The following is a 21,795-nucleotide window of genomic DNA, read 5'->3' on the forward strand; positions in this document are numbered from 1 at the left end:
ATAAACTCGCAGGTCGTGTTTTATCGGGTCTAAAACCACTGAGCTTCGCCTCGTAATTTAAAACCGGATAAAAACACTCCTGCTCGTTCATTAAACGGTACTTCGAGTTGGTCTTCAAAGACACTTTCTCCCAAAAAATACGATTTCGCATGAGTTGTGTTTTAACATTGCTGCCTTGAAGTTCGCTTGTTTTATTGTAAAACATGCGAAAGACATACGTTTTTAACTGCTGTTGTAATGACTGTAAGCGTGCCTATTGTCCCAATGTCTGGTCCCTCGAGTTTCCCTCCAGTCTCGATGTCAGTTCCGTTTTCATTTCGGGGAAATAAAACTGATTCATTCCTTCCGGACAATAAATTAAGCGCATAAAATATTGAATATAAGCCACCGGGGGATTCATCATGCCTACGTTTTAAGGGGTGGCGAATGGTTCATCAAAAACTCTGGGTCTCGCAAAATTTTAGTCGAATTTCACGGGTCTCGCAGCGGTTATGTGCGTCTCGCAGTCTCGTTTTTTATATGAAGGTGTCAAACAATGTGAAGTCTCGGTCTCGCAATCTAAAAAGTCAAAATGTCTCGGGCTCGCAAAGAAAAGCGCTGGTCTCGCCGTCTCGCAAAGTCTCGCATTTACCATTCGCCACCCCTGTTTTACTCTTATGGAAAATCTTTCATTTGTTCTTATTGTTATTTTACGTTAATGTAAGCGCACCTCAGCTTGTGGCTGCAATGTTTTAGTCAATCATCTATCTATCTATCTATCTATCTATCTATCTATCTATCTATCTATCTATCTATCTATCTATCTATCTATCTATCTATCTATCTATCTATCTATCTATCTATCTACTGGCAGCAGGAAGCAAGCCCAAAATACCTTAATTTAAAGTGAACCGCGTACACTACATGTGGAATACTTTCCGCGGATTTAACCAAGATCAAAACACAAGTAGTTCCATGTGCTCTTTGATATATCCCACCATGGGATATATGTGGTGATATGGGTGGGTGGGTAGGGTAGATATAACTCGGATGCTACACTACCGTATACTCTTGGAATTGTGACAAAGAACACATGATATTGTCGGTACCTGTTCAAATCGTCTCGTTCCTTTAGTTGACGTACCATCAAGCTGCAATGACAACCTGTTGAAATCGAATACTACTAGCCAATAAAAGCTTCCGTACAAAGACACCTGTGAAAGGATTCCGGAAAACGATTAGAATTGCAAATTAAACCTATTCTGGGAAATCTGCGTGACGTCAAGTCGAATTTTTTTAATATCAAGTTTTGATAAAAAGTGAATTTATTAGTTATTGTGTATCGCATAGCCAGCTACGCAGAACTTTGTTTTCGAGTGGCAGGGTATTCTGCAGTTAAGCCGATAAAAAGCTGTTAGCAGTCCGATTTCCCTACTGTCAAAACAATTGAATGTTGAATTGCGATGGAGAGCTATCGGGTCAGTCTGTACGTATACGTAGTGGTTATTATATCTGCTGCCCTATCAGGTATGTTCCATTTTACCAAAATCATTTGACCCAGTGTTTATAATCTTTGGGACAACAATATAATATATATTTAACATAACGTTGTCATCAAAAGTAGACTTTTTGTTTTGCAAAACATATTTCTGCGAGAAGCATGGCTTGGCTCCAAAGGATCTGATCAGGAATTTGAACATCTTAAGGAGAACTACAAGAACAAGTTTGACTGGCTACCTCGTGCGTGAAATAATTGCTTTTACAAAATGACGAACTGAGACCAAGTCTCAATGTACAATCTGACTCAATTCGCGCGCCTAAAAAATTGTTGCGGGCTTTTTATTGTTTTATTTTATTGTACTGTCTTTTCTTGGCCTCTGCATATATACATATGTTAGTTTTCATTTTATGGAAAGCCATAACTTTCTTAAGTATTCTTTATTCTTTTGGTCTTGAAGTTGTGTCTTGTGCTGTGGTTTTGGCATTTAGTGGTATGGTTTTATCATTATGTGGTGAGTTTTTGTCATTATGTGACGAGGTTTGATGGTTACGCGTTGTGTTTTCATCATGATCTGTTATAATAAAACCACACCATGTGGTAATATTGCCACCGTACACTAAGCCTGACAAAACTCTAAATCATCAAGACAAATACTTCAAGACCAAAGGAATAAAGATTACACAAGAAAGTTATGGCTTTCCATATTATATCCTCGGCCGTTCAACATGATATAAAACCGAAGTGCGGTCGAAACGAACTTCTCGATTTTTACCATTCTATGTTTCAAAAGCCCTTCAAGTTATTGATATAACGCACTTCTTAACGAAAAAACAACTTTTCACCAGCATCACGTTTAATTAAAGGTCTAAAAATGAATTGTTTTAGCGATGGATTTAAATCATTAATTGTTTCAGCTCACATTGTTAAAAAATATGTACATCCTTGGTCTTTGCAAAAATGAACGATGATTGTATCAAACTGAAACGCAATTTGGATGATTTCTATGGCGGTGATTCATTTTGCTATTTCATTTTGAAGAAGACGTTTCGGTTATTTGTATGATGTCGTTTTTACTGAGTTAATTTCATATCAATTTAGTTGTGTTAGGCCCATTTCAAACGACGAACTTTACATGTGCAGAATCTAATGCAACTGACAAAAATCTTTTGTTTTCGCTCATTTGCATTAGATTCGGCACATGTCAAGTTCGACGTTTGAAACGGGCCTTATTGTATTACTGTCACGTATTTCTTAGCTTTCGGCAAGTATAAAAATTCAGTGGGTTTGAAATCATCATTTTGTCTGCATATACTTAGTTTCTGTTTGCTTTTATCGCCTTTCAGTTCGAACCGACTTTCATCGACCTATTTCTTAACTGTGCGACCTTTGGACCGTCGATTAAATTTCAAGTTGCAAGGCTGTACCACGAGCAACTTTGAGCATTTTAGTTCAATAAACCTGCGCGCTATTGCTTTAAATTCGTCGTGTTCGTCCTTAACGCCTTGCGCCGTGTTATTACGTAATTTGCTTGGTTCTTGTTCTCCTCGTTCTACCGAATAAGTGACGAATAGTTCAACATTAACTTCTTTAGCCCTTGCTGTGCAAGTGGCATCAGTTCTCAAGTTCATTATAATTATTTGTCATCTTTGCACTTTTCCACGTTTTAAGCATTTTCCATCTTTCATCTGGATCAAAACATTGGTTCAATATTTTACATTCTGCCATTCGTTTAATAAAGCCACTCGAAAGTCAAACAAGACGCTGGACGAATTTTTTATTTTTAGATGGCGTTCAATTTTTTAGTGAGATTTCCGTCTCCACTCGCGTTCATTTTTGTTTTTTTTTTTTGCAACATTTAGTTGTTTCCTTATATTCTATTCTTGAACTGAACTGGTTTCTGAGTGGTCTATCAGGCATTTAACAACCGCACGTTTGCTCTGGGCGGGGCTATGAGACGAGGTGGAACTTCGATCAGTCTCACCTCAAAACCACCAAACCATCGCATTTCTTGACACACGCATCACAGTAGAAAGATGGTTTGGTGGTTTTGAGATGAGACTGATGGAAGTTCCACCGCGTCTCATAGCCCCGCCCAGAGCAAACGTGCGGTTGTTAACTGCCTGATAGACCGCGCAGAAACCATCCTATCCAATGACACAGAAAAAGATCGAGACTGACGACAACAAGTCATTAATGACTTAATGGTTACACAGATAAATTCGTTGATAAATTCATCAGGAAACCAAAGGATCGCCCAAAAGAAACGAAAACAAAAGGCATTGTGTACAAGGTTAAATGCCGATCGTGTGATTTCACATACATTGGGGAAACAAAGAGATCATGGAATTCACGTGGCGGGGAGCATGCTGGCCAGGAAATAATAATAACAAAGAGTCGGCAGTAAAAGATCACGCCGAAACCACTGACAATGACATTGACACTAGCTATGTGGAAATTCTAGAAAAGAATGTCAATAATTGGCACAAAAGAATATTTTTGGAATCATGGCACTCCACAATAGACAAAAATGCGGTAAACGAGCGGCAGCCATTCCTTTCTGTCTATAAGACATTATTGAAGCCCTAGGGGATAAAGTAACTTCTTATTTTAGTTTTAGCATATTGCTCTCGAACAGCATATTTTAGTTACTCTGATGAAGACCGCAGTTGCAGTCGAAAATTCAGTTTTTTAATAGTTTTTTCTATCTAGATTTGTTTCAACGTTTTTTATAAACACCTTTTATCATAGGGATCTCTTTCATTTGACTTTTTTTAATTGGGATTTTTCTTGAAGGAACGTCACTTATTGTCATTAATGTGTCAACCAGAGATCTATTAGCTGTCGAAACAAAGGATTCTTTTGTTATGTGGTTGGCAAAATTTACATATCAAAAGAAGTGTTTATTAACACTGAAGTCTCCTATAACAAGATGAAAAGCTTTTTAAAGTAGCACTTGTCTGACTAGCGTTACTTAATATGATGCGACTGGTGAACTTAGTACTCATGTCACATGTCTCATGTCTCTCGCGTTCCCGGAACTGAATGGACACCGCAAGTGAATTATTCTCGGAATCGGTTCATATTAACTCCAATTCCTTGAAGAATGGTCTGTGTGATGTTTCTAAATTCGTTCGTTTTCCAGGAAAATAGCTAGTAAGTGCTATTAATAAGACTGGTCTTTTGATGAATATTTCTCAAAGTGCCACTTAAGATTTTGAAAGTGTGTTTGGTTAACACCTGACTGGCAAAAATTTGAGCTTTGTATTTTATCCAAAGGCAGTTTACTTTGAACTGATTTCACGGTCTTCCATTACTCACGTTCAAAACTGACCGATTGGACCTCACAGAGTTGGATCAGAGAAAAGTGACTTCAAAGGCTGACTATAGATTATTTAAAATTTCAGCGTGTGAATGCAGCTTATTATACGTGCAAAACGTGAGTTTAAAAGTCCGATTTTCCTGTGCATGCGTAAGATTTCTACCCCAGGTGGAATTTTCACTGGCGAAAAATGTCTGATTGGTCGAGGCCTTGTGTCATGTGACTTCAATAGCTCAAATAAAACATGGCTGCCATCGGGTGTTTATGAGATCTCCGTCGATTAAAAACAAAAGCTTTTTCAGGCCAGTAAAACGGAGGAATGTGTTGACTGTATAGTGCGTTTTTATGCCAGCGAGATTCTCTTTTCAGGCAACAGTGCTACGAGGGAAATTTCTTTAAAAATTTCAAGGTCAACGCGAGTCTAGGTTGCTGTGACAGTGTTTGAGTGGAAATTCGTTTGTGGAGCTTACCGGCTAATGGAGTACCATCTTGATTACAATTAATGCGTTTATCTTTTAAAAAGTGGAGCAAAAAAGATACCATATAAATTTCCAAATGGTTTCTCTTCCGACTAAATATTTACACACAGTTTCCGTGGGGGCCCGTATCTAGCAGAAAATGTTAAGATTTTTTGCTTTTTTTTTTTCAAAATTAAGTTGTTAAAATTGCCATTCAAGTGGTCCATAGAGGCAAATTTCTTAAGACGGAGGAGTTAAAAAGAAATGCACGAGGTCCTTGAAAAATTTGAAATGTATTTCAGTCGTTCAAAAATACAGTTTAAAGTGAATTTACCAGCAATAATAACCAATATCATACATTGGGTACACTAGAAGAACCCTTTTAGTTGCAATTATATTTTGCTATAGTCGTTTCAAGTAAAATTCCAATTGTTTGCTTCCCTCCAAATTATCGAAATAAATACAGATTAGGTTAACTCTGAATAGCCAAAACAACATTTGATCAGAAATCCAGCTCACTAGCAGGGAGGATTTTACTGTAACAAAATATTACTACAGCTAACAATACGCTTTCATCACATTGTAGTGAGTTAATGTGAGAACAAAAATAATTCATCAAGAATTGATTTTACCTTCCAGCAATGAAACAGCATGAGGATATACATGTAAAATTAGGTACTTCAAAGTTTAGAAAAACTTGTTGACAATGATTCAGTGCCATCATCCAAAACAAATTTCATGTTGGCCTACTAAATACTTTCAGTGCAATAAATTATTTAACCCCTCTTTGTGGACTCTGGTTGCAACACAGCGGTTTCAATAATTTTAATCCCCTTCCATTAGATTTAACTTTTACAAAATTCCATAACTTCATATTTCTGTAATAATTGTTCAAAGTCATTGAGCAAAAGCATACAAAGCTACATTTGAAAGGGGCGTAATCCCATGTTGGAGTTTTCTGGATAAGACTTCACAGAAATAACTCCTGTCCTGTTACCTTTCCATATGTAAAAAATATTTCAACATTAGGTGCAATGAATTTTTAACAATTGCTTTAAAGAAAACTAATCACTCCTACCATTTCCAAGGATGAATAAATTAAAGTTGAATGCAGTAAGTGTAAACTGTAATCTATTTCCATCCTTGCTTTAGTCCCTGGATAGTATTAAACAATGGTGGTAAAGTAAACAAACTGCCGCAAGGGGGAATCCCTGACAAAAATGACAGGGGTTCTTGTTGTTCCTTTTTGGAGAAAAACATTGTGGATTTATACTGCTTATGATGCTCAGACCAAACAGTTGGTGGAGTTGCTTCAGTACATTTAAGGCTATCAATCTGAAAAATGACTCGAACTGTAGGACAATTTGGTATATGAGCAAATAACTTTTACTTATGAATTATAAAATGCCAGTCATTTGTCACTTTAGAACTGGTTCCTCTAAAGGGTCAGATTTCTTTAGCCTCTATATCCACAAAACATGGTTCTGTTACCTTTAAGGATTGTTTTTAAAAAAATTCCAGAAGTGGCCTGCCATTGTTATAGGGAAGACCCCTCCTGAGCAAACTGCATCCTCATGTTTGGATTCCCATTGATTTAATGACTTTAATGATATAGGCAAATTTGTTCTACAATAATACTCAAATATTTAACCTGCCTTTGTGGCAAAGTTTACTCCTTGAGCCACCAGCTTCAACTTTGATACTTTGTTCTAAAAGCCAAAGTAAAGCAAAGCAAAGCATGGTGGAGGTGATGATTAATCACTTGTTTTGGTTCAAATGAAGAAAAGGAAAGTCAAACTAATAATAGCACTTTAACCCTTTCACCCCTAAACCGGCCATACTTAGTATTTTACTCGTCAATGGGGAATCCCCAGGAGTCATTGGGTTAATCACTCACTAAAAAATGTCCCATTAAAATATTATGTTCCACTAACGACCAAAACTGTACTAATAATTTGAATTACAGCTAAGGTCTGTCAAATTTCCATCTGAGTTATCTGACAGCTCTTACAGTACTTCTCAACATAAGGAAAATAAATTCTGTGGACTTACCCATTCCCAAATACAAAATGCTGTATATTCCAAATTTTCGTTACATAAACTCTTCAAGATTTACCTGCTTCAGGAACTTCAAATTAATGAATATTTTGAATATTTTCCTGGACTCCTGCAAACTATGTGCCCTTTTAATGGTTTTCTCTTTAAAAGTAACACCCAGAAATAATAATGCAAATACAACTGAGGCTGTTTTGCCTTATCTACAAGACAAGACAACAATATCCTTTATTCAAACACAATCAATATTAAAGCAATAATACTTGCTTGTGGGATCATGTGCTAAATATAATAAAGATACACTACAGGAAATAAAAACTTAAAACTAACTATGTGAGAGACATAGGATATCTGCACAAAAAGGGATAAGAAGTAGAAATTAAATACTATCCAAAGATCATATTGCAAATATTATAATAGGTTGATTGACAAGTTCCTTGTTCAAAATGCATGGTAGAGCAGGGATCGGCTATTCATCGAGTAACGAGCTGAGTTGAGTTTGAGTTGAGTTTGAGTTAAGTTGAGTTAAGATTGAGTTAAGTTTGCGTTAAAATAGAGTGACAGTTTTTGGCGTTTTTCGGAATTAAAAGTAGTGAATATTCAGTACAAATCACTTCGAAAACTGTTTTCTTCGTGTTGAAAGCTATTTTTGCATAAAATTTTGCAAAATTGCATGGATTTCCTGATCAAAACAATCTCATTATTATTACGCCTTTTAAGGCATCATTCTCGTTGCTGCTGTAAAGTCTATCGACGTCAAAACGATGTCTTCAAAGGGATAAGGGTAAGCGGCTACGATGAACCGTACTTGTCGTGCGGCATCATGATCGATCATCAAACGAAAGAGGACAACATACGACGAAGAGAGCCCGCATTACGCTTTTTGCTCATAACCGCTGAAATTCTAAAACACGATTGTCACGTTTGCTAGTCACCGAAATTTTGTAAAGCAAGCCGAGCATTTAAGTAAGTGAACATTTTTGACCTAGGTACACATGTCGGAAAACCATTTCACTGCAAAGTTGAAAGAAACAAGATGTTGAAAGTAATGCTTGATTATGACGTCTAGTTGCCTAGCTACAATTCCAACCAAAAAGATGGTGACACCAACCCAAAATGCAACCCCTTCCCCCCTTTTCAATGTTGATTGCGCTATAACTTTAGGCATTCATGACAAAAGTCAATAGCTTTATTTTTCCCTACAACTTCTCGAAAGGAAGGGGGTGGGGGGTGAACTTATGTGTGGCATCAAGTGTCCCAGAAATTTGAGACCGAAATTTGGCCGGGTCTAAAACAAAAGTCACTTTCAGTTTGACGGGTACTTGCAGGTCATTGTTTTACCTTTCCGAAAGTAACCCAAAATTAAACCTTCCATTTGTCTAACCCTAGGCCTAAAAACCCTGTTTCGCTCACCTTCTGTTTTCCGTTTCTACATGGTAAGATTGGGGATCTTTGCGCACTTCGAGTTCTGGTACTCACTCAATGGAATGTTGATAGTTAATCGAAGAGTCGTCGGCAAGCGTTCGAAGTTACATGGTATTTACTTGTTAATTAATTTTGGTTTCACGGTTTCTTTTGTTTTTGCGGGCAACTGTGACGTAAATGAGAACTGACAAAGGCACTTCCGAGGCTAGGGTCAGTAAGGAAAAAAACGGGTTCCAGGTTCCGAGTTACAGATTTTACACAAACCCTCATTGCGGATCACTTGTTCCGATAAATTGGTGTGATAGCCGATCATGAAAACCACACTGCTGGATGACAAACGGTACGTTTAATCGTTTAGCCGCCGGGCGTATAAGCTGGCTTAACAGTAAAACCCATCTTTAGCCTTACAAGAAGACATCTTTTTTGCGTCGATAGACTTGATCTCTAGACGGAACAACCGCGCGCCGGTGGCTCAGTTTGTTATGCACGAGATCGTGAATTCGACTCCGGACAGACTCGCAACACTCAGGGTCTTAAAATAATTGAGGAGAAGGTGCTGCCTTTGTAATAACATCCGCAAATGGTTAGGCTTTCAAGTCTTCGCGAATAAGGACTATAAATCGCAGGTCCCGTCTCACAGACTTCAATGTTCATAAACTCTGTGAGATGTTAAAGATCGCACCACACAGTGTTGTGGTCTGGTCTTTTCATCAGCCATATGGTCGGCTTGGCATAATCTTCTAAAGGGACCATTGGTCGATGAGACCACATAACAGCAAAACAGACAGTAGTCAAATCGAAGGAGTCCCAAGTGCTGAAACTGGTAAACTGGTAAACAAGGATACTGCCGTGCATGAAATTTCAAGATTGTTTTGATCAGTTTAAAACCATTTCGTAAATATACACCTGTGCACTTCACGAAAACGGTGTTTCATGGTCTTCCCAGTGACTTCTACTTAATATTTATTAGATTTAAGTGCCAAATATGCCAAAAACCGTTACTCAATATTAACTCAATTTTAACTCAAACTCAACTCAACTCGTAACTCGATCAATAGTCTATCTCCAACTGAAATTGAAAGTTGTTTGATAAATTTGAATGTTGCTCTGCAAAGTTGATTTTTGGCGGGGATCGAACACCATAGTAAGCAGCGTCTCAATTAGTGCTCAAGTCTTAACTGCCACATTTTAACCGGGGTTGATCATCAGTATTTAAGTATAGGCACCTATTTTAAAAAGGTTACCTGTCGGTAACTTTTGTACGTGGTGGCTGATTACTTCATGTAAGTGCAGTGAAACCAGTGCAAAACCTGGATTTGCCGCTTGTGGCCGTACGGACGAAAATATATAGGGTACGTGCGAAGCAAGTATATGTATAATCAATTCAGTTCTTGCAATAGTACTCATTCGAACTAGTATTCTTTAAATGTACTCTATTTTGGAGCGGTCCATTGGGGTAGTCCATGGACTGGGGTCAGTGGTTTGACTCTGCTTTGTCCATCACCTGTTTGGAGCCAGAGAGAACTTGAATTTGAATTGCAATGAATATTGCGGCTAAATCAACTTAAGCCTTGACTTGGCTTTGCACCATTCGATGGTTTGATTGACAGCGGTTTAACCTTACTTGCAATTCGGAGAGCCAGTCATTGTGTCCAGTGTAAAAAAAAAATGCTGCAGCAGGCACTTGCCTTTTACAATCAATTATTTGCAACTGAATAGGCTTTCCCCTGTCATCCTCCATTTCGAGGTCGTTCGACTCCAACCTCATTAAAACTAGACTGCGTACACACGGTATGTGATTTGGGAGCCGGCTCGTAGTTCCGTCGGTACTATGAGCGTTCAGTTCACACTCCTCCTGCACGCAGGCTAGTGAAAACGAATTTGAGTTTATTTTACAATGATGTCGCACGAAACATTGCACAACTGATGTAACAGCGCTTCTTTAAGTTTGTGACAAAACGTTGATAAAACAATAAACCTTTTTTGTTATTTTTACTGCTTTCTTGTTTCAGCTTTGGCAATTCAGTGCTACCGATGCCCACATGACTTATGCCAGATAATGGGCTTAATGCAAAACCCGGCCGCATTAAACAATCTTTGCTCCAATCCTGAAACGATCGACTGCAGTCAGGATGCGAACATCGGTCAGTTTGCGGATGCGTGCTTTACGTCAGTCATTTCTTTGAATACCTCTATGTTCGGCGAGATAAAGTTCACTCAAATGAACTGCAATGTAAAATCCTTCTGCGGCCAGGCCAAGAATGTGACTTGCGAATTGATTAAACCTGTGTTTCAAGGACTTCCTGGCTTCGAGATGACAGACTGCGATTACACTTGCTGTGAGGGGGACCTGTGCAATAAGCCGTCGAAAGGTAGCACTACAAAATCAGTAGCTCCAACCACATCGCCGTCTCCAACCACACCGCCGTCTTCAACCAACAAAACAACAGGTAGGTTTTTAGTAAAGGGTAGTATTATGGTTTATCGCACACTTTCTGTTTAGTGATCATGAAAACAATTCCAACAAACAATTCTTGGTCCAATTCTTGATCCAATCAAAGGGAGACAAAGTGAATGAATCGCATCTCCTGGCTCGAAACATGTCTTGGAAAGAAAAAAAACTGTCGTAATCTTCTTAAAAATAACGATTTGCTTTCTGCTGTCTCGACCTTTTGGTTCCATTATCCACGACATAGCAGCCAGATATGAAGGACGTTTCAACCTTGTATGTATAGTGATTAAGAAGAGTAAAACCCACAATAGGATACTATAAATAATCACACCAATGTTCACGGATCTCCGAGTTTCGCAGTAAGAGTTTGGCAAACTGTATTACCTTTCTTTGCCCTCTCTGTTGCTGTAGTTTTTTAAGAAGCTATACCACTCTTTCGTGATCTGTCAAAGTGCAGGAATGGTCCACCGTTAATGAATTCAATGGGTGTCAGTAAAGAGGTGACTGGGTTGTGCCAACAATATTGATTTCTAATGTAAATAGAAAGGTTTCTTTTTTGCAACAATTGACAAACGGTTATTGACAGTGTTATTCCAGGAAGACTAGCCTGCGAGCAGGCTCCCAGTGGTTCGAGGTACATGAAGAGCAGTGCTTGACTGCTCGAATGTGCAGGCTAAACAAAGGCAAAAATGTGTTGTCAGATACGGTTTCACAGTCAGTGGCTACGTCTTCCTACTATCTAAGAGGAATAGGGTCCCAAAACCCGGTCAAAAGAAACCTACCGTATACACATACAGAGACCCACACGTCAAGCACAAAGAGCTTATCTGCCCAGCTGTTTACCTAAGTAACCTGGAGTAGGTAAATCAATTCGATCTTTGACGCAACAAATAAATCACTAGAAGAATTCATTTAATAAGGAAATTGTTCAAATTTTAGTAAGTACCTTTGAAGATCATTAACTTACAATCTTAAGTTATTTTCAATTGAGTTCTTTGAAAACGCCAGTTTTGAGTGAGGCAGGGGACAGAGATCAGTGAATGAGTCACTAAACCAAAAGAAACGAAAAATCACACCCGTAAGGCGACCAATGAGTGAAAGAAAACTACTAATAAAACAATTTTTTTACTTTCGCGCTAAAACACATTGCACGTAGGTACTTTGAATTCTGATGACCGATCCCGCTATTTGTGATATTATTTCTTGCTCGGATAAATCGTTGATATTCGTCAAGGATTATCGAGAGGGTATAGCGTTACAAAAGCCCTCGATTAACGCGGAGACACGTGATCTATCAAAGTTGAAGAATGTTCCGCCCACATCATGATTTAAAGACCGAAGTACCGAAGTCGACAAGCGCTATTAATACTGTCGTTCATTCGTTCAAAAATAAAGCACCCATCGAAAATCCCGGAGAAAAGGTGGAAACAGGTAGGTTTTTAGTAAAGGGTAGTATTATGGTTTATCGCACACTTTTTGTTTAGTGATCATGAAAAAACTTCCAACAAACAATTCTTGGTCCAATTCTTGATCCAATCAAAGGAAGACAAAGTGAATGAATCGCATCTCCTGGCTCCGCGAGCGCTTGTAAAAGAATGGAAAAAACAAATTCAGTTTTAAAGCAGAGCTCTATTTCCACAGGATCTTGATATTAGCACGCAAATAAGACCTTTAAAAAAAAAAAGACAAAACTTTTAAGATTATACGACATGTTTCGACAGAAATTTATGTTAACCTCAGTTGATTTAGTAATGTACAAAACGTTAAATAAATCTTAAACTATCCATTTAATTCTCACATTGTCATGTATTATGTACATTCCGTTGTTACTAGCATAATTAGCACTTGTTCCTACTTATAAATTCAAGTTCTAACGATTTGTACATTAATCAACTGAAGATGACAGAAATTTCTGTCGAAACATGTCTTATAATCTTAAAAGTTTTGTCGTTTTCTTTAAAGGGCTCCATTTGATGAAAAACTTGAACCTTGTATTTCGTGGATAATGGAACCAAAAGGTCGAGACAGCAGAAAGCAAATCGTTATCTTTAAGAAGATTACGACATTTTTTAATTTCCAAGACATGTTTTGATGTTACGAACATCACCTTCAGTTCCAGAATATTTGAAAAATCGTTTGCACTATATAACAACTAGGCGAAACATTCATAAACATTTACTAAGCTCAGAACGTTGCCGTCAATCTTGCTCTGCGGATTGTTTCGAAATCCTTGATTCCGCCCCTACTAAATTTCAACTTAAACTTAAGGAGGTTATGCATATAAATCGGGAAAAGCCTAATTTAAACCAACAAGTTCATCACGTCACCTGACACTTACGCTTTAGGCTTTACATTCTTTCAAACACTTCGTAACTCACTCAAATATGTAATTTTTGTCACTTAATCATATTTAATTATGCTTGTTTCGCCTAGTTGTTATATAGTCCTAACGGTTTTTCAAATATTCTGTAACTGACGATGATGTTGCTTTCTGCTGTCTCGACCTTTTGGTTCCATTATCCACGACATAGCAGCCAGATATGAAACACTTTTTCGTGATCTGTCAAAGTGCAGGGATGGTCCACCCTTAATTCAACGAATTCATTGGGTTTCAGTAAAGAGGTAACTGGGTTGTGTCAACAATATCGACTCCCTATGTAAAAAGAGTGGAGGCAGCCACGTCCCAATTCAAAGTAACTTAACCTTTAAAACTGCTGGCTTTTAGTCTTCTGGTTTCTACTTTTGTTATCCATTGTATACTGTGCATACTGTTTCTCTGTGCTCACTGTTCCTCGGTGCATAAGTTTCCTTTGTGCCTACTGTTCCTCTTTACCGTCTGTGCCCACTGTTCTTCTAAGCCTACTGTTCCTCAGTAAATAGCCACTGTTCCTCTAGTACTATTTCTCAGCCCTCTGTTCTTCACTGCTTTCATGTAATGATTAACGCTTACACTTCCCAGTATATGTGTAATGATTAACGATTTCAGAGCCCGGTATATGAGAGACAAGGTGGCACACCTCAAACAGTTCGATGTAACATGAAAAGTAGGTTTAGCTGTTTACTAGATAATTTGTAACAATGTATGTTGCGTCTTTTTCATCTGAACTGGAGGGTGACACACCTAAAATAGTTTGATGTAACGTGGAAAGTAGGTTTAGCCGTTTACTAGATAATTTGTAACAATGCATGTTGTGGTTTTTCACCTGAACTGGCGGGTTTTTATTGTCTTTAATCATGGTAATAGCCGATAAGAAGCCGTCCTGGCCTGTAGTAATGCTTCGAAAAGGTTGCGTTAGAATGCATAAAGCCACCTAAGCCGGAACGGCCAAAATTCAGAGACTTTGCCGAGTGCGCTGCAAAATGTACATGTACATGTATATATTTATGTTAATTCTTATTCCAGTAAAGGACAAATCGACCCTTAAATGACGGCAAACTGTGATATAAAGTTGCCTTAATCTATTATGATAGTGAGAAGGCCAAAGGAAAGTAAACCGAAGCAACTACATCATCTGTCAGAGAGTAACTTAAAGTGCTATATATTCCCCATGATCATTAGCCCTAGTAATCGAAACGACCCCACAGGAATAGAGTAAAAAGAAATTCTGACCAACGTTGCTGGAAGCTTACAAGAAAATTAACTGCATTCTAGGGGAGACGAGCGGGAAATTTTTCTCACTGTATATTGGCAACATCCTTTGATTTACCATTGTTTTCAACAGTTCTCTCACTACCGTGCTAAACTATAAGGATTTTCCCATTTCAGGTCTTAAGTGTGAGACAATGTTGTACTTGTTTCTTCGAGTAATTTCCGCTGAAATGTATCTTGCAGCATTTCTTGTCGCTAATAGTGGTTTCCTTTTCTTTCACTCTTTCCTCTGGTTTGATCTTTCTTCGTTAGTGTTTTCACATGTCTAGATGATTCTCTTCCACATTCGATCCGCCATGTAGGGATGGCGCAGTGGTGAGAGCACTCGCCTCCCGTCATATGTGAGTTGAGTTTGTTGGCTCTCTACTCTGCACCGACAGGTTTTCTCTGGGTACTCCGGTTTCCCCTCTCCCCAAAAACCAGCATTTGCCTTGATTTGCGTTGATTGTTAATTGCACTTTACAGTGTCCCCAATTAGTGCTCCAGTGCTAAATCCACTAGACACTTAAATAAAGTTCCTTTCCTTTCCTTTCCAAACAACCCTGTAATAATTGTTTACGGATTTGACGTCTCGTTCAGCGCCATCAAAAGAGAACGCACAGTTCACTGAGGATCATATTCTCTGGAGTTCTCTGGGTCGTTTCCAATAAAATGAGCGCTTTGCATTTTGCAACGGATTACAACACCTGCAGTGTCAAAACTTGCGCTTCTCAATGAAAAGTATGTTAGGAATCCTAGTACACCGTACTAGCATTCTTTTGAAGTACTTACAGTTAGGGCTTTTTGCGTCCCATCATGTGTCCCCGGCCAAAAAATAGTGTTCATTGTTTTTAAGCCGAATTTACATAAATCGAAATAGGCTATTTGCAACGAAGTGGTCACACTACCAGTAATAATTGGTCAGCTCCAAGCCTTGTAAGCCCATAAAATTAAAAGGTCTTTCACCAGAAATATTATGCAGATGTGCAGACAAATGCCACTTATATGGGGCTCCGTTTGTAAATTTATTATTTAGCCTCGAGGAGCAATTAGTTTTCTTCATTATTCAGCCTTTTAATAAAAGAAGTTGTTTGATGAATTATTTATATAAAATGGTATACGTGTTTCGTATGATATACATATCAGGTTTACTAAGAAGTAATGATTTATATATGATTATCAGTCAGTCAGTACTTGTCATTATTTATGGGGCGCCAAATGTAAAAATATTATTTAAAGGGGCTAGGTCACGCAATTTTAGGCAATTTCAGCATTGATCAAATGGTCATACTGATTAACTGAAATAGCAAAATAACGGCTCAAAACTATAGAAGAACTCAAACAAAACACAGGAAAGCTAAGAAGGGACAAGGATGTACAAAACTGGGGAGGATTGAAGTGGATTGCATTTGGGTAAATTTGAAAAACGTCGGATCACCTTTTTTCACATTTATATCAGTTTATATCAAAATGTCATTTAAACAGCTGGAAAATCATTCTCAATTGTTATGTGGCCGTGATGTTGCAAATGAAAGACTCTTGCTCTGCCAATTTGAAGTTTAGAGCTCATAGCTAGGCACGTGGTCCAATGTTTTGACTTTTTGGTGCAAGACAAAACTTGATAAGACTGCTGTCCTCAGCCGTCTCAGGAACACTTGCATAAAGTGCTCAGGAATCATCACAGAAAAGTGAAGTAAGGATAGGTTCAAAATTTTGACGCATATTTCGGAGGGCATCACGCTAAAGAGAAAAAGGCCGCGCACCTCGATCTCATCAAACACAGCAGCAACAGAAAAAAAATGGAAGCGGACGAAAACAAAAGCTTTCAACACAAAGCACAACTGCCGATATGTTCTCTTTTTCCTACCACGGATATTCACGTGGCTTGTCTGTCGTCATTGCTTATACTTTCTTAAAATACACAAAAAACAAAATATGACGCTTTTATATACAAATACCTCAAACGTTTGCGAGTGAAGACAATTACTTGAGGTTTGCCGCGAAAAGCTCGCCGATAGTCTTCATATGCTGTAAATCAAAATTAACTTCTACTTCCGTCGAAAAAGTATTTTACCAATATCTCTGGAAATATTTGATCTTTTTACACACTTTTATTGCGATCGACAGTTGTGACCTTAATCTTTACTTAAAGTCCCAAAACATTTCGGAAAATTTTCTGCCTTGAATTAAAATGCCTTTTCATGCTACCCTACTTATCTTTCCCTTGACAAATGCAAATATCAACTGAAGTCAAATCAAATAATTATTCCATTTTTTGGCTGCTATTTCAAGAATTTCAAGTCTCGTTCCCCCTACTTATTCTGCTTTTACACCGTTCTTCCGTTTTCCCACTACAGGTATATGTTTAACTTATTCTTCTGTATGACATCAAACTGTACACTGACTTACAACTGGTCTGAGCTGTAAAAAAGGAAAGGATAGGTTTGAACTAATACAACACCCGTAACATCAATAACAACTAGAGCCTCTGAAAAAATTGTTGAAACACTTTGCAATACCTTTCTCTCCCACAATGCTTTTTTGTGCCGGAGTGTGCAGCTTTGGTATTTTATAATAGCCCAGTTGTGATATATGAAAATTCAGTCCTAAACAAAAGGTGTCATTTCGAGGCTCTGGGAAGTAACTATAAGGATTTGTATGAGTTTATTCCCCAGAGCCTCGAAATGATGCCTTTCGTTGTTTAGGACTAAATTTTAATATATCGAAAGAGAGAAAGAAAATTTAGAGAGTATTTATTAACCATAGCTTTAAAATAAGTAACTTTAAGCTTGAGCTCTTTAGCACCAGCAATTTTTCCCTTTTTTAAATAAATTACTTTTCTTTTCAGTTTTATGGACCACAATGCAAACTGTTGGCTTTCCAATTATTGTGTACAACTCAATAAAGTTATGTTATTTGCATTGTGTGGGAGGTGGTGGACAAAACACTGATCCCCCCATTCCATGGACTACCCAAACATTGTGCCATGTATCAGTGAGATAGCTGGCTTTTTAAGACTTCGTTTGCCTTTTTCTGCGTTTCTTAGTAGATCGTTATGATCTTTGGAGGCGTCTTTTTTTTACTTTTGCCTTAAATTGTTTCACTCGTTCTTCTATCTTCTTCAGCGTGTTTTGGTTTGTTGACATGGTCAGTCCCTATCTTCCTTCATTACCAGAAATTTAAGCCAAAATGGCGGACGCCCAGACTCGACCCAGACCTTCCGCTCTCTAAGAATGGCCGCCGATCGTTCTAGAGAAATGTATGGAGAAAATTGAAGAAGTGGAAATTGCAGATCTAAAGCGGTATACACTACATTTGTCGACATCTAAATGTAAAGTGTACGTGCCATATCATTATTTACGCTAGTTTTGTTCTCTCGAAAGTTCGCCAACGTGCCGCAAACAACACATTTTACGAACGGCTGTTACAGTTCCTTGAGCTCTCTAATTCTTTCAAAAAAGCTCAGAGGTGCCTACCTTCCCTCCACATTTTAGAACATTTCGTTGATGTGAATCCTTGGTGCCGACCTCTCTAATCGTCGATCGATGTTCAAACTTTAAAACGTGATAAAAATCAGCCTTTATCCATTCCCCAAATTGCCGCCCAAATTGCGATAAAAGAGGTAAAAATACATCCATTTCTGCGATAAAAGCGGTACAAAACGCACCACTGCGCTTATTATTCCTTGTGAAAAGTAGGGTTTCTGTCTCCAGTTTGTTTTGATCGCCATCTTTACAGGTGGGTACTTCATATATGATTATTATTATTATACAGAATATCGCTGGCTAAGTGTACTGTGGGCCCTGATTTTTGAAAATTATTTTTACTCTGCCAAGTCACACGCATGAAACGAAGTTGTTTCTTCTCTCTAAAATCGTCATTCGAACAGGAGCCCAGACTCTAGTTTCCCCTTTTTCATTCTCCCTTGTATTGACAACCTCAAAAAAGAAATTAAATTGATTCAGATCCTTTGATAGTGTGTTATTTCAGTCCTTGTTTTTTCTATGTACTGCTTTCTTTATGCCGCCATCTTGATAATTTGAAATCGCGTGCCAAATAATTCGCGGGCGGAAAATGTCGACGATTTCTTTTAATGGAACTTCTGGAATTTTATTTGAGAACTCAACAATCAAGATTGCAGGATAAAAGCGTACAATATAATTGAACGTCAAATTGCAAAGAACGACCGGGTTGTTAAACGAAAGTTTCGGATTGCCAACCCAACCGAAAAATTGTAATCTCATGATTGATGTTCAGTTTCGATTCAGTTGTGAACTCAAATGTCTGATGCTGAGCTCATTCCTGAGTAGACACTCTTACAATTTAAGCTGTGAAGTTCAATGTTGTATGCTCTACAGTCAATTGTTGACATGTAAAGTTGAAAGTTTTATGATAAAGTTGAATGTTGAATACGTTAAAAATGAAAGTTATCAACTGAAGGGGATCGGCTATTCATCGAGTTACGAGCTGAGTTGAGTTTGAGTTGAGTTTGAGTTAAGTTTGAGTTAAGATTGAGTTAAGTTTGAGTTAAGATTGAGTTACAGTTTTTGGCGTTTTTCGGAATTAAAAGTAGTGAATATTCAGTACAAATCACTTCGAAAACTGTTTTCTTCGTGTTGAAAGCTATTTTTGCATAAAATTTTGCAAAATTGCATGGATTTCCTGATCAAAACAATCTCATTATTATTACACCTTTTAAGGCATCATTCTCGTTGCTACTGTAAAGTCTATCGACGTCAAAAGATGTCTTTAAAGGGATAAGGGTAAGCGGCTACGATGAACCGTACTTGTCGCGCGGCATCATGATCGATCATCAAACGAAAGAGGACAACATACGACAAAGAGAGCCCGCATTACGCTTTTTGCTCATACCCGCTGAAATTCTAAAACACGATTGTCACGTTTGCTAGTCACCGAAGTTTTGTAATGCAAGCCGAGCATTTAAGTAAGTGAACATTTTTGAGCTAGTCACACATGTCGGAAAACCATTTCACCAAAGTTGAAAGAAACAAGATGTTGAAAGTAATGCTTGATTATGACGTCTAGTTGCCTAGCTACAATTCCAACCAAAAAGATGGTGACACCAACCCAAAATGCAACCCCTTCCCCCCTTTTCAATGTTGATTGCGCTACAACTTTAGACAAGTCAATAGCTTTATTTTTCCCTACAACTTCGAAAGGAAGGGGGGGGTGAACTTATGTGTGGCATCAAGTGTCCCAGAAATTTAAGACCGAGATTGGGCCGGGTCTAAAACAAAAGTCACTTTCAGTTTGACGGGTCACTTGCAGGTCATTGTTTTACCTTTCCAAAAGTAACCCAAAATTAAACCTTCCATTTGTCTAACCCTAGGCCTAAAAACCCTTTTCTAGAATATGACTTGTTATTAATCAAGGAAAACACTATGAAATGATGTTTGTCTCGCTCACCTTCTGTTTCCCGTTTCTACATGGTAAGAGGTTGGGATCTTTGCGCACTTCGGGTTCTGGTTCTCACTCAATGGAATGTTGATAGTTAATCGAAGAGTCGTCGGCAAGCGTTCGAAGTTACTTGGTATTTACTTGCAATTGCTAATTAATTTTGGTTTCACGGTTTCTTTTGTTTTTGCGGGCAACTGTGACGTAAATGAGAACTGACAAAGGCACTTCCGAGGCTAGGGTCAGTAAGGGAAAAACGGGTTCCAGGTTCCGAGTTCCGGATTTTACACAAAACCTCATTGCGGCTCACTTGTTCCGATAATTTTGTGTGATAGCCGATCATGAAAACCACGCTGCTGGATGACAAACGGTACGTTTAATCGTTTAGCCGCCGGGGCTATAAGGTGGCTTAACAGTAAAACCCATCTTTAGCCTTACAAGAAGACATCTTTTCTGCGCCCATAGACTTGATCGCTAGACGGAACAACCGCGCGCCGGTGGCTCAGTTTGTTATGCACGAGATCGTGAATTCGACTCCAGACGGACTCGCAACACTCAGGGTCTTAAAATAATTGAGGAGAAGGTGCTGCCTTTGTAATAACATCCGCAAATGGTTAGACTTTCAAGTCTTCGCGAATAAGGACTATATATCGCAGGTCCTGTCTCACAGACTTCAATGTTCATAAACTCTGTGAGATGTTAAAGATCGCACCACACAGTGTTGTGGTCTGGTCTTTTCATCAGCCATATGGTCGGCTTGGCATAATCTTCTAAAGGGACCATTGGTCGATGAGACCACATAACAGCAAAACAGACAGTAGTCAAATCGAAGGAGTCCCAAGTGCTGAAACTGGTAAACTGGTAAACAAGGATACTGCCGTGCATGAAATTTCAAGATTGTTTTGATCAGTTTAAAACCATTTCGTAAATATACACCTGTGCACTTCACGAAAACGGTGTTTCCTAGTCTTCTCAGTGACTTCTACTTAATATTATTTTATGAGATTTAGGTGCCAAAAATGCCAAAAACCGTAACTCAACTCGTAACTCGATCAATAGTCTATCTCGGTAGAGCATATTTAAAGTCCAGCAGGACCAAGACGAGACGTTATGATAAAAGCTTTTAAACATTTTTCTAAAATATTTTACTGCTATCAAACCCAATGAGACCTTATGCATGGGATTGTCAATGTCTCTAGCTGTAGCTCCAAATCACGTAATATATTAAAAAAAATTTTCATCGAAGAAAAGAACGACATGTGGGGTGTAACCAAAAAAGTCCATGGCAATAATGCTTCCTTTCAGGAACAACTATCCACTGTCAACCATCCCTTGACTTAAAACAGATTAGCGGTACTTGATCCGACAACACATGACAGTCCCCTAAAACAAATTACATCATTAATGCTTCCACAAAACAATAGTCTAATAAAAAATGATTTGTTACATGCAAACAGTCACGAATCTGAATCTACAGATATCTATATATACATGTAGCTGTAGTAATGTACCTACACTTCTGTTCTTCCAAACATTATTTTAACTAATTACTGGGTTGCCTAA

At 38.2% G+C, this 21,795-nt stretch overlaps 1 protein-coding gene across 3 annotated transcripts in view; it reads left to right on the forward strand.

Moving 5' to 3' along the window:
• The first annotated feature begins 1,240 nt into the window (after positions 1-1,240).
• The window catches only part of LOC138019269 (uncharacterized protein YfbL-like), a 90,605-nt gene continuing 70,050 nt past the window's right edge, over positions 1,241-21,795 (forward strand). Inside the window, exons 1-2 of one of the 3 annotated variants that reach the window (XM_068865996.1) lie at positions 1,241-1,506; positions 10,750-11,187. In XM_068865996.1, coding sequence (XP_068722097.1) covers positions 1,443-1,506; positions 10,750-11,187 — 502 coding nt within the window. In that variant the 5' untranslated portion in view covers positions 1,241-1,442. The remainder of the gene's footprint in view (positions 1,507-10,749; positions 11,188-21,795) is intronic. The other 2 variants (XM_068865997.1, XM_068865998.1) reach the window with 2 other exon arrangements.

This window comes from Montipora capricornis, chromosome 10, assembly GCF_036669925.1.
Source record: "Montipora capricornis isolate CH-2021 chromosome 10, ASM3666992v2, whole genome shotgun sequence".
Lineage (NCBI taxonomy): Eukaryota > Metazoa > Cnidaria > Anthozoa > Scleractinia > Acroporidae > Montipora > Montipora capricornis.